Genomic DNA, 12322 nt, shown 5'->3' with positions numbered 1-12322 from the left:
CACCTTCCCAGCCCCAGAAAGGCATTTTAAACAGCTGGGAGAAGCTGCACCAAGGCCCCAGGTATAAACTGTATGTACACTTGGAGACCTCTGAAAAAGGATGCTACAACAGATGAGGTAACTGAAGCTGTTGGCTTGTCAGACACAAAAGACTGTCAATCATGCTAAGGAGTGTATAATTCATCTCATAAGGCAAATGAGAGGTAATGGTTGTAAATAAGGGAGTTATACGATCAAATTTGGTTCTGGAAAAGATTAATAAAGCAACATCATAAATGAAAAGTTGAGAAAAGGAGCAACTGAGAAACAACTGTCACAAAATCCAATCCTAATATAGTCAGATCAGCACACAAAGCCATGCATATACAGCTTATGTTATATGTTCAGTACGTATGAGTATGTAACATGTCTAAGTATGTAAACACTTTCATGTATTAAAATGAATCTAAATAGTTATTGAAAAATACAACAAATCAAACAAATGTATCTAACATAGTTTGTTTATACAATTGTATAAGCCTGTAAGAACGTTTTACATGACATTAGCTGTTATTTCTAATTGATAGGATTAAAAGATTTTTGCTTAAAAATGGTTTTTCTATTCACAGGTATGAAACATTTGTCCTAAAAAAAAATGAATCTGAATTTTTTTAAAGTTTAAATCTGGATTGATTCCTGACAGGTGTTAATATTAAAATAATAAGTAGCTACAGAAGTGATCTTTAAAATAACAAATTAAATGACAGAATGGTGGCAGGATAGAGTGGAAATGTTAATAATTTTAAAAAGGAAAGACATTTAGAATACTCTGTAGTGAGAAAGATCAAAGCTTTAAATTTAAAAGAAGCATTGTTAGAGCTTATTAGACTTTTTTTTTGAGGGGGGGGGAGGTCATGGGGCTTGAACTCTGGGCCTGGACACTGTTCCTGAGCTCTTTAGCTCAAGGTGAGTGCGCTACCACCTAAGCCACAGCACAACTTCTGGTTTTCTGGTGGTTAATTGGAGATGAGAGTCTCATAGACTTACCTTGCCAGGGCCGGTTCTGAATCGTGATCCTCGGATCTCAGCCTCCTGAGTATCTAGGATTACAGGTGTGAGCCACCAGCACCTGGCTGAGTTTATTAGATTTTGCCAGAAAACCACCCAGAAATCCAGGCACAAAGAACAAAGGCAAGGTTTACTGCCAGCAAAGGGACTAGCAAGACCCTTCTCACAAGAGAGAAATGCCTGCCGGCTATTGTCTGAGGTGACCTATATAACCTACAAGGTTTAGGAGGTGGAGACCCTGGTGTGGCTGTGTGGACCAGGGGCTTCATCATGTTGGGCTAGGATTTATGGCTGCTACCCAAGTAGCAGATAAGGGGCCTTGCAGCTGCCCAGCCTGAACGTCATTCCAAGGGGAACCTGCTGCCTTATATCATTGTAGCTGCTCCAAAGGAATGCCATCTCAAGGTAAAGAGGGGTGGAGGCCAATTATTTACTGCCTTTAATAAATGGGCCTAGAATTGCCTAAGAAGGGAGCATGCTAAGCTACGACAGAGGAAGCTATTGGGCCAACAAAGTGGGTGAAAGTTACAAGACGATTGCAGTTAACATGTTTACAATAGCTTCAATTAGACTGGAGTAAATACCTAGAATCAAATTACCTAGGATAAGGGATAGGGTAGTTTAGTAAAAATTCTAATTACTAGAAGAGTGTATTAGTCAATTCTTCCTGTACTTCATTTTGTGTATTACTTGAACAAGTTATTTTTTTAAATTTCTTAGAAATTTATATGAAACGTAAGTGTATAATTCTGATATAGTCCATTATCAAAAATCCTTTAAAATTGCAGTCTAAATGTCGAATGTGGTTAATAGTATGATCAATCATCTTCAGTGCTCTTCTACACTCATTAGTTTTAAAGTTTCAGTTATTGCTTTCCTCAACAGACAAAACCAGAACAGAACAAAAAGTCAAGAATACCTGGCTTCTGCACTTTCTTTGCCTCTTCATTATCCTTGTCTGGATTTGGAGATTCTAGAAAGCTGATTTCTTCAGCAACACTTTCTCCCTCTTGGCTCTTGAGGTTGTCTTCCTCTTCTTGAACAGAGGATTCTAATTCTGACTCTTCTGAATCAAGAAATATCTGACCAGCGATTACTCTGCCTGCTGTGGGGTGGTCCTTTACTGACTCATCTGATGGCAGAGAATCCTGAAAATACAGAAGCATTCTTAGTAACCAACCGTCCAGAGATTCCCTCTATTCAAACCTAGCATTCCTTTCACTATCTATAGATGTTTCCTTTAGCCCCTTAAAGTGCCACACTGGCTCAGTTCTGGCTTTGGCTGGTTTTTACAGTGCATCATCACCTGCCTAATTCTTACTTTCTAAAATTTCAACTTAGCTGTTACTTTTCCCAGGAAACCTTCTTTAATCTCCAAAGTTGGCTCCCATCCTACCTTATATTTCTCCTCTGATAACTGTATTATAGCTTCCTCTTTTTAATCTATATTCCCTCTAATCTGGAGATCAGAGCTCATAATCAAGTTGGTCTCCTTAGGTAAGAATCTGTTATAACCATTGCTCCTTAGATTTAAGGTAAAATGTATGTAAGGGGAAACAAATGGTGGAAAAATTACTGGTGGCTCATGCCATCTAGTAAACCTAGCAGTTTGGGGGCTGAGATCTGAGGACTGAAGACTGAAACCAGCCTGGGCAGAAAAGCCCATGAGACAGACTATATGCCAGAATCCTAGCTACTCAGGAAGCTGAGATCTGAGGACCACAGTTCAAAGCCAGCCCAGACAGTAAAGTCCATGAGGTTTTTCAGAAAACTGAAAGTAGAGCTGTGGCTCAAAGTGGTAGAGCACTAGCCTTGAGCAACAAAGCTCAGAGACAGTGCCTAGCTAGACCTTGAGTTCAAGCCCTAGGACCTATGTACAAAAAGAAAAAGAAAGAAAGAAAATTCCCCAAATATGGGAGCAAAACCAAATCTCTCTTAGGCAACAGAAACTTTATTGCCTTAAGGCAATACATATATACAACTGGGATTGGGGAGAGGCATTTTCAAGTTGAAATGACACTTATTTAAGAGCCAGTACTATTAAGGGAAATATGTACTATTTTCTCATTGCAGGTTATTTTCTTTAAGCCAGAAGCCCTTGTTCTAGGGCTTGAACTCAGAACCTCCCACATTCTCTTGACTTTTTTGCTCAAGGTGGGCACCTAACTACTTAAGCCACACCTTTCCTTCTGGTTATTTAATAGGTGACTGGAGGTGAGAGTCTTTTGGATAAGTCTGCTGTAGCAGCTTTGAACTGACAATCAGATCCAGCCTCCTGAGTAGCTGGGATTACAGGTGTGAAGTTGGAAATTGCCTACTTTTCAACTGGGCAGCAAAGATTGGTGATGGTGAAGTTTGTACACACCTTCGAATCTAAGGGTTCATCCTGGCTGCCCTCGTCATCTGTGAAGAAATTTTAAGACAATTTAGTAATATTATTTGCTGGGAATTACAAATCATATTGTTTAAAGTATCTGGTAAATACAACAAACAATCATTGGATAAACAACATTATTTAAAAACTATTGCATTTGATGACTGTTCCCAAAAGGTTAAGTGAAAGGAAAAATAAGTGTTCTATTTTGTCTTTCCCCAGATATGAAAACCAATACTCCCTCTAAAAAAAAAAAGTCTCCTCTTCAGATTCTAATTCTTCTATGTACATACTTACACTTACACACACACACACACACACACACTCCTAGGCATCCACCCACTTTGTTCCACTGCCCGGGATCTGGACTCACATGAGCTTTAGTGTTCTTTGTTCCACTGCCCGGGATCTGGACTCACATGAGCTTTAGTGTTAATGGGCATTTTATGGTTTACGAATACTACTATGGATGAGAACCAATAATATTTTCAACAGTTACTGAAAATATATTTGGATAGAATATTTAGGATTTGTGTTTTACTTTACTAAAGACATAACCAGTATACTTAGCTCTATTAAAAGAACTAGCTCTAATTCCACCTTCCTTGCAAATTCCTGTGGTTTGTCAGATTGCCTAATTTCCCTCATTTTATTCTTGCCATGTTTGCTAGCTACTCCCACTATTCTGGCTAGTTGTTATTCTTTTTTCCTGTTCTTCAATAAACATAACCAACAAACTCAACAGCCACATGCAAATGTTTGATCTTTGTATTCATTGCCAATTTAAAGAAGTAAAACTGTTAGATGATGTCTAAATTTCCTTATCATCTGACTTCATACAAAAACAGTTTTGGTACTGTCTCCTCTATAAATTACATTAACAAATTAACCATAAAATGATGTAAGACTATGTGATTAAAAAAATTACTGGATAATTTGCTATCATCTTTACTCAGATGGTTATATCCTAAATATTATGTGTCATATAACTATAACAAAGATGTTTCAGCATTTTGTTCTCAAAAACAAGCTAACTTTAAGAATAGTCAATGCATGGGGCTGGGAAGGTGACTCAGTGGTAGAGTGCTTGCCTTGCATACATGAGGCCCTGGGTTCGATTCCTCAGCACCACATAAGCAAGAAGAAAAAAGCCGGAAGTGGCGCTGTGGCTCAAGTGGTAGAGTGCTAGCCTTGAGCTGAAGAGCTGAGGGACAGCTCCCAGACCCAGAGTTCAGGCCCCACGACTGGACCAAAAAAAAAAAAAAGAATAGTCAATGCATACATAAAATATTCAACTTTACTTCACAGTATTTATTCTGAACACTTGAGAAAAACCAAGTCTACCAGAAAAGTTTTTGCCATATATGAAGATGCTGTCATTTCAAGGAAAATTTAAATTAAAAGCTACTGTTCACATTCCCTCACTTTTAGATTACCTTCAAAATGTTTAATTTTGACAGATGGGAGGTAAGGGGAGGGCATGTATTGTTTCCACAGTGTCCATAACCTTTCAGTAGAGATATCAATTAATTAGTAACCACCCTCCCTGATAACTTCTTCCCAAGACACCCAATGCTCAGGTTCTAACAGATGGTTCAAATCCCACTCTTCAGCAAATCTTTGCACAAACGAAAAATAAATTCATCCCCAAAGTATAACCAAAGTTATACTTGTAAATGTAATCACAAATATCAACCAATTAAAACATCAAGCACAGTAATTAAGTGTGCAAATGTTTATGATAAATATCCCCAAATACTGAAACTCTAGATAATCTGGAACTCTAAATCACTTACTGCTAAATGCAAAAACTCATCATATCAGGTCACACAGTAGGTAATAGTGTAACAAGATAAACATTTACACATAAATTAAACAATACATGTTTCAAACACCATAAGCTCTCAGACAAGTGAAATATTCCTTTGGAGAAATGACTTTTAACAACAGGGTTATTTCATGAGAATTGCATCATGCTTCCTTCTCTTTCTCTACCTCTCTGTTTACAAATGAGGATTATGTACTAAGATTACTGGTAAATAAGAGATTTCTTTCTTAGCTGCCAAGCTGAGAAAGCCTATTCCAGATGGTAGTCTCAAAGAAAAAACTTATTTCCTTTTTAAAGTTGATATTCACATAATACTTTAAAAAAAGTTGCTTCCAGACATAAGTACTTCTGATATAGAGGATGCAGGTAAGATTTAAGGACTCTGAAGTTATAAAGAAAGAAAAATAGTCTTGCATTTATTAGAACGTGGTATCAAGCAACAAAAGGATTCAATACAGAGTTTTCTTATCAGTGTCATATTCAACATTCAATAATCCAAACTACTTTATTAAAAAGATCTATTTTTTCAACTGTATTAGTTCATAAAACTGCAAAGTATTAGGGATAGTTTTCAAGGAAAAGTGATTCATTTTATTACCTGCACTGTAAATCCCTGATCCTCCTTCAAATACAGAAAGACTAAAGAGTTTGGTGAGAGGGGCTGGGAAGGTGGCTCAGTGGTAGAGAGCTTGCCTTGCATGCCTGAGGCCCTGGGTTCAATTCCTCAGCACCACATAAGCAAAAAAGAAAAAAGCCGGAAGTGGCACTGTGGCTCAAGTGGTAGAGCGCTAACCTTGAGCTGAAGAGCTGAGGGACAGCACCCAGGCCCAGAGTTCAGGTCCCACAACCAGACCCCCCCCCCAAAAAAAAAGAGTTTGGTGAGAAGAGATCAGACAGCCTGTCTTCTGCTCTGCCACTTTACTTAGGCTCTGTGAAAACTCCTAATTTTAAATGACATCAAATCTAAAGTTTAGAAAACTAAGATTGAGGCCCGGCTTCATCACATACTAATGTGGGCACACATATTTCACTATCCAAAGCATGTTCAGACTAGATTTTCTCAATGTTGAAAGCAGGTAATACTCTACGTCCTGATGATTCACAATGACATTATGAGGGACAACTAAAACAGGAAAATGAAACATCTTCTGCAATTTAAAAAGTTCTGTGTCAACTTTATGGTCATAATATAACTACTACTTGAAATATCTGGCAAAGGATGTGATTAAAGACTATAAAAATAAAAAAGAAAGTACCTCCAAAAAAAAGGACTATATTTTCACTATTATCTGGAGGAAACAAAGAAGAAATACCCTTTTAACGTCTTTTAAATGCATCTGTCCACAGGGAAGACATTTCTAATACAAGTATCATTTTTTAACATCTCTAAAACAAAATATTACTTAATTGCTGCTACAAGTGATAGGATCAGGTAGTATATGTTTATACTACCTGGTTATAAATGCAATCCATGCTAGGGACCATTAACATTTAAACTCAAAACTGCAAATGGAAAAACCTCACTTTTATGGGAGCAAAGCTGAACTATAAATGAGGCTGGATTTCTGTATAAATAAGCACTCTCATGAGTAAAAAGGCCAGTGAAAAAATCAAATCCTTTAAGTTCTAAAACTTTCTTTCACACATATTTTGTGATAGTTGAACTTTATATAAGCACTGCACAGCTGTCTCTGAGTATACGTGGAGGTCTGTTTCTAGGACTTACAATCCAACCCTCCCTACTCCAAGACACTGAAATCCATAGGATTTGCAAATAACCTACATCATTACTTATAACAACTAAGACAACATAAATGATATGTAAGTACTAGATATATTGTACTCATTAGAATAAAGTCTGTATATGTTCATTAGTACAAAATGCAATTTTATGTTGGATTGGCTGAATCTGATAATGTGGAATTTGTTTTTACATTGACCACAGAAATTAGAGTTGGTATTTCTTTTTTTTTGTGGTCCGGTCATGGGGCTTGAGCTCTGGGCCTGGGCGCTGTCCCTCAGCTCTTCAGCTCAAGGCTAGCGCTCTACCACTTGAGCCACAGCGCCACTTCTGGCTTTTTTCTTCTTGTTTATGTGGTGCTGAGGAATCGAACCCAGGGCTTCATGCATGCAAGGCAAGCACTCTACCACTGAGCCACCTTCCCAGCCCAGAGTTGGTGTTTCTTTTCTTTTCTTTTTTTTTTTGGTCCAGTCGTGGGGCCTGAACTCTGAGCCTGGGCACTGTCCCTCAGCTCTTCAACTCAAGGCTAGCACTCTACCACTTGAGCCACAGCACCACTTCTGGCTTATTTTTTTCTGCTTATGTGGTGCTGGAATCGAACCCAGGGTCTCATGCATGCTAGGCAAGTGCTCTACCACTCAGCCACCTTCCCAGCCTGAGCAGACATTTCTTACATTCAGTCCTCTCCTTACATCAATACAACCACAAGATATAACAGTTCAGTAGTCAGTCTTTTAGTATAGCCAACTGTTGACCTCTAAATATCCTCTCCGCTTACACATGGTTCAATGTATATGAAATAGTCAAAGGAAGATGTATGCTTGTATTCTGCAAATTGAATTTGGAGGAATACCTATCATGTTCTTTACTATAAATTTCAAACTGTAGTGTGACGAGTCACATACAGAGCTTGTTTATGGACAGATCCTGGGTACAGAGTTTGTTTATGTACAGAACCTGGGCATATTCTAGACCTGTAAATGAATTTTTAACAACCTCCAAGAGAAATTCTGTTGCAGATGGTTCCTAGTCTTATCAGACATTTCACCCATTAATTAAACTCAATGGTTTCATTTCCTATCTCATTTGACCAAATAATGGTTGCAAATGCTTCAGGAGTTATGTGCTTCAAAGTTTTGGACATAAGCACAATCCATCACCACAAGGGAGAGGAATGGACATTAAGAGTAATGTTGCCAGGAATTAGCATATGCTTGTTACTTCTGAAATGCTGTCTCAAACCATATCTTGGGCAGAATTTTGGTTTAGGTCTTTTATTTTAGAGGCAGGATGACGTTATGCCTTTGGTTTACAACTAGGACAGATAATTTGGGGATTCAAATAACCATCTGGGGAAATTTCTGTTGGAAAAAAAAAGAGTTAACATTTATACTCTGTTCTGAAAAAAATTTAAAGCCACAGAACAGCTGTCTTGTTGACTGAAACTGCTGAAAATTCCAAAGCTTTATTTGTACTGTTTCTGTACCAACTCTTAGAATACAAAGACTTTTTTAAGCTCTCAAACCCTAAGTTTTCTGACGTAAGACAGGTGGGAAAACATGAAAGGAAATTATTTTAAGAAAAAAAAAATACACACTGACGAACTGGAAAGTCAATTCAAAAGCATACACATTGTGATACCTGCATATAAAAAGGTGAAATTATTTGCTATTCATTTTAGAACTCGCAAATCTTTCTAAAAGGAAAAAAAATCATAAAACTACCAAAACCCATGGGGCCAACGTAGAAACACGGTGACAGAGGTCACACTTTCTCAGCAAGGTTTGTTAAAAGGGGTTGGGAGGGAGGAGATGATTAGAGGACTTCAAGTTTCCCCCCTCCCCTCATTTTTCCTCCCTTTTAAAAAAGACTAAGCAGGTGTTATGCAAAGCTACCAGGCCACTGCCATCACCCTGTCTTCTCAGGACCCGGCTCTGTCCCAAGACAGCTCCAGGGAAGCGTGTCAACGACACAGCCCACATGTGGGGCTGCAGCCTCTAAGCAGGACACCGCCTGCCGGAGGCTCGGGCGGCCCCATCGGGGCTTGACGTGTCACACGTGGGGCTCAGGCAGCCACGGGGCTCATCCCCACCCGGGCGACTCGGGAGGAGCCGTGCAAAGTTTCCTTCGTGGGAGAGAGGTCCGGGCAGTTAGGGTAACCGCCCGTCCGCTCCTTCATCTCCAGTCCCGAAACACCCGCATTGTAGCGCAGGCTAACTGACCTCTCACCCCCCCGCCCCCGCAAGGAAAGCGCCAGTGACAGGCAGGCTGGAACCGGACAGAACGGAGTCCAGGCCCGGGAGCCCCCCAGGGCCGCGTCCAGGGATGGAGGCCGGGGGGGGGGGGCGGCGGCTCGGGGCCTTCGGCCCCAGAAGTGGATACTGACCGGAGGACGCCGAGGCCGCGCCCAGGAGAACCGTACAGAGCAGCAGCGTCAGTCCGACCCGGACCCGCATCCTGCTCACGCGGCCGCCGCCACCCCCGGGAGCCGTAGTCTCGACTCTGCAACCACCGACTCCGCCGCCGCCGCCGCCTCGCCACCGCTCTTCCTGCTCTTGTTTCCTGCCTCCGCCCCTTCCCTGACCTCCCATACCCGGCGCCCAACCAATCCCTGCCTGCCGCTGAGAACACCTTGCCCAATTGTCGTAGTTGTCCGCCCACCTGTTTGTCCCGCCTCAAGTTCACTTATTAGCCAATTAGTGCGCTGGACTCTGATACTCCGTTTTCTGATTGGGCCACGGCCTCACTGACATGGCCCCAGCTAATTGGTAGCACCCAAATCAGCGAGTCAGAGGCTAGAAAAAAGAAAAAGGCTCGCTCCAGACTACAACTCCCATAAGGCCCTTCATGAGAGTCATTGTGCCTGTGCTCTTGGGAAACGTAGTCCATCGTAGGGCAAGCTTTACAAAAGCAGGTGGCTGTGAAAATTAGGAGGGCGTAATTAATACCTGGACCAGACATTAACTCGTCTCCCTCCTCCCCGCTTTTCTGCGTTTGATCTAAAAGTACCAAGCGCAGAATAAGTGCCTCCTATTTATTTTATTTGGAAAATAATAATTGGACATAACGTTGTAAACACTAAGGAGGGTGCAATAGCTAAATTCTTTTCAGTTTTTTAAAACTTAGATTAAAAATTAGCTAAGTACCTGAAAAAATAAAATAAAACAGTATCCTACTTTACAGAAACCAGAAGGCAATGAACCACCTGTTTTCCTTTCCCTGAGAAAAGGAAATAAATCGCACCCAGTGTAGATTGTTTCAATGCCGGTGTTCACTTTTACTAGGGTTTACTGATCTAATAACCATCTAGAAAATGTGCCAAGAGCTTTTGCAAAAACCCGTCCAAACAGTTGTCCTCACATCTCTCATCTGGTCTTTCTTGTTCAGAGTTAGTGGTTAAGTTGATGTGCGTAAAGAGGGAGGCAAGAAGGTGACTGCAAAGACTTTATGTAGCAATTGCTGATTCAGACACATTCCTTATGAGCAGCAGGGCCGTGGCTTGAGGCTCCTGCTCTCCGTTTTCCCCATCAAATTGTGATACTCTGCTTTTGAAGTGGGGATGCTAGGGGGACCATCTTGGCCACGTGGTGGATGGGAAATTGGGTTTAACTGGTGCCATTTTGTCTTCATGGTGGAGGGAGGGAAAGTCTCACTTCCCAGGTGATGGGTGTGCCTGAATTCCTGGGGGTGGGCCCGACAAGGATAGGGTACTGGACCTCAGTCCTGAGCCTTGAATTTAAGAGATTCTCAAGTTTCCTGTAACCTTGCCTCCTGACCTGACCCTGTTTTAGCTCAGATGCCATTATACCAGGCCTGTGTGCTGTGTTCTGTCTCTTGGCTCTCCTCTGGTCACCATGGTGAGAGACCAAAAATAAGTTTAGCAGTAATTTCAGACAAAACTAAAACATTTATCATCTGTTATTGGAAAGTAAGTGCTAGATCCTGCACCAAGGCAAGATAACAGTAAGAATTATTAAGGGATCAGTCTGCCCTGACCAGTCCAGGATTTGGGCAGTCTCTCCCCCCAACCCTGCCGAAAAAACATTTAGGACAAGACATAATTCAGCATTCCTGTAGTTAGCTCCACTTATCCAATCAATGATGTATGATTTAGCCTATCCTGTAACCGTTAAGTTAGAAAGTCCCTGCCCTTACTGGAAATGATCATACCCCTAACCAATGAGCTTAAGACATCCTTCCCCCTCAATAAAAACCCTGCTGGACAAGGGATCTGGGACTCACAACTCTGACCTGCTGCATGGGTGATGATTGTGAGTCTAAGCTCGAGCTTGCAAATAAACGATTCTTTTGCTGTTTGCATTGGTTGTGGTCTCTGGGGGTCTCTCGGGGGTCTCCAGTTCGAGTCTAACAATGGCATCTCACTTCAGCTCTCCATTGGGGTTAATCTGGGTAATTGGTATTGTTTTTATGTTCTATCTTTCCTCTCCTGCTCTCTTGTCTCAGTTTTCTAACAGTGTTAAGGTTGTTCAAGGGGCTGTAGGTCTTTGTGACAGGAGTCCCCCTGCAGACGCCAGGTTTCTAATGAAGACTCCCAATTCAACCTCTCAAAATGTGGCTTCCCTGTATTTCCCCAGCTGGATTTACACTTTCACCACTACCTTCCCAGAATGATCTCTGAGGCCTAGGACCTAACCAGGCTATGCCTCAGGGCTTGGGAATGTCGCTCTACTTCTTGACACCTTCAAGACTCTTTGTCTTGACATCTGTGGATGTCTCCCATTTTCTTTTTAGGAAGAAAGTTTAAAAGTAACAACTGTTTTTATTCAAATCAGAGGGGATGAAGGAAAAATCTTACACACAAATTCTCTTATTCTGTAGCTTCCTTGGTTCTTATCTCCATTTCTATCCTTAAACATCCTCTATTTTTTTTATTTTTTTGCTGGTCTTGGGGCCTGAACTCTGGGCCTGGGTGTCGTCCCTCAGCTCTTCAGCTCAAGGCTAGTGCTCTACCACTTGAGCCACAGCGCCACTTCCAGCCTTTTCTGCTTATGTGGTGCTGAGGAATTGAACCCAGGGCCTTAGGCATGCAAGGCAAGCACTCTACCACTAAGCCACCTTCCCAGCCCCAACATCCTCTAATTTTATATAAAGTTGGGTTTATTTTCCTTCCTTTTCAGTATTATTTCAGCTATATTTATGTCCCCTAAATCAGTCCATAAACTTGTTAGTGCCTTCCAACTTCCTTCCTTCCCTCCCTCCCTCCCTCCCTCCTTTTCTTTCTTTCTTTCTTTCTTTCTTTCTTTCTTTCTTTCTTTCTTTCTTTCTTTCTTTCTTTCTTTCTTTCTTTCTTTCTTTCTTTCTTTCTTTCTTT

At 41.1% G+C, this 12322-nt stretch overlaps 1 protein-coding gene across 2 annotated transcripts in view; it reads right to left on the bottom strand.

Annotated features, from left to right (window-relative positions):
• The window catches only part of Sel1l (sel-1 suppressor of lin-12-like (C. elegans)), a 47404-nt gene extending 37848 nt beyond the window's left edge, over positions 1-9556 (bottom strand). Inside the window, exons 1-3 of one of the 2 annotated variants that reach the window (XM_013015233.1) lie at positions 9377-9556; positions 3413-3450; positions 1967-2195 (exon numbers count right to left, since the gene is read on the bottom strand). In XM_013015233.1, coding sequence (XP_012870687.1) covers positions 1967-2195; positions 3413-3450; positions 9377-9446 — 337 coding nt within the window. In that variant the 5' untranslated portion in view covers positions 9447-9556. The remainder of the gene's footprint in view (positions 1-1966; positions 2196-3412; positions 3451-9376) is intronic. The other variant, XM_013015242.1, reaches the window with a different exon arrangement.
• Between the last annotated feature and the right edge of the window lie 2766 nt (positions 9557-12322).

The sequence above is a fragment of the Dipodomys ordii genome, unplaced genomic scaffold (assembly GCF_000151885.1).
Source record: "Dipodomys ordii isolate 6190 unplaced genomic scaffold, Dord_2.0 Scaffold2, whole genome shotgun sequence".
NCBI classification, from domain to species: Eukaryota; Metazoa; Chordata; class Mammalia; order Rodentia; family Heteromyidae; genus Dipodomys; species Dipodomys ordii.
The sequence above is the reverse complement of the archived record's forward strand: the minus strand, read 5'-3'. Positions and strand labels throughout refer to the sequence as shown.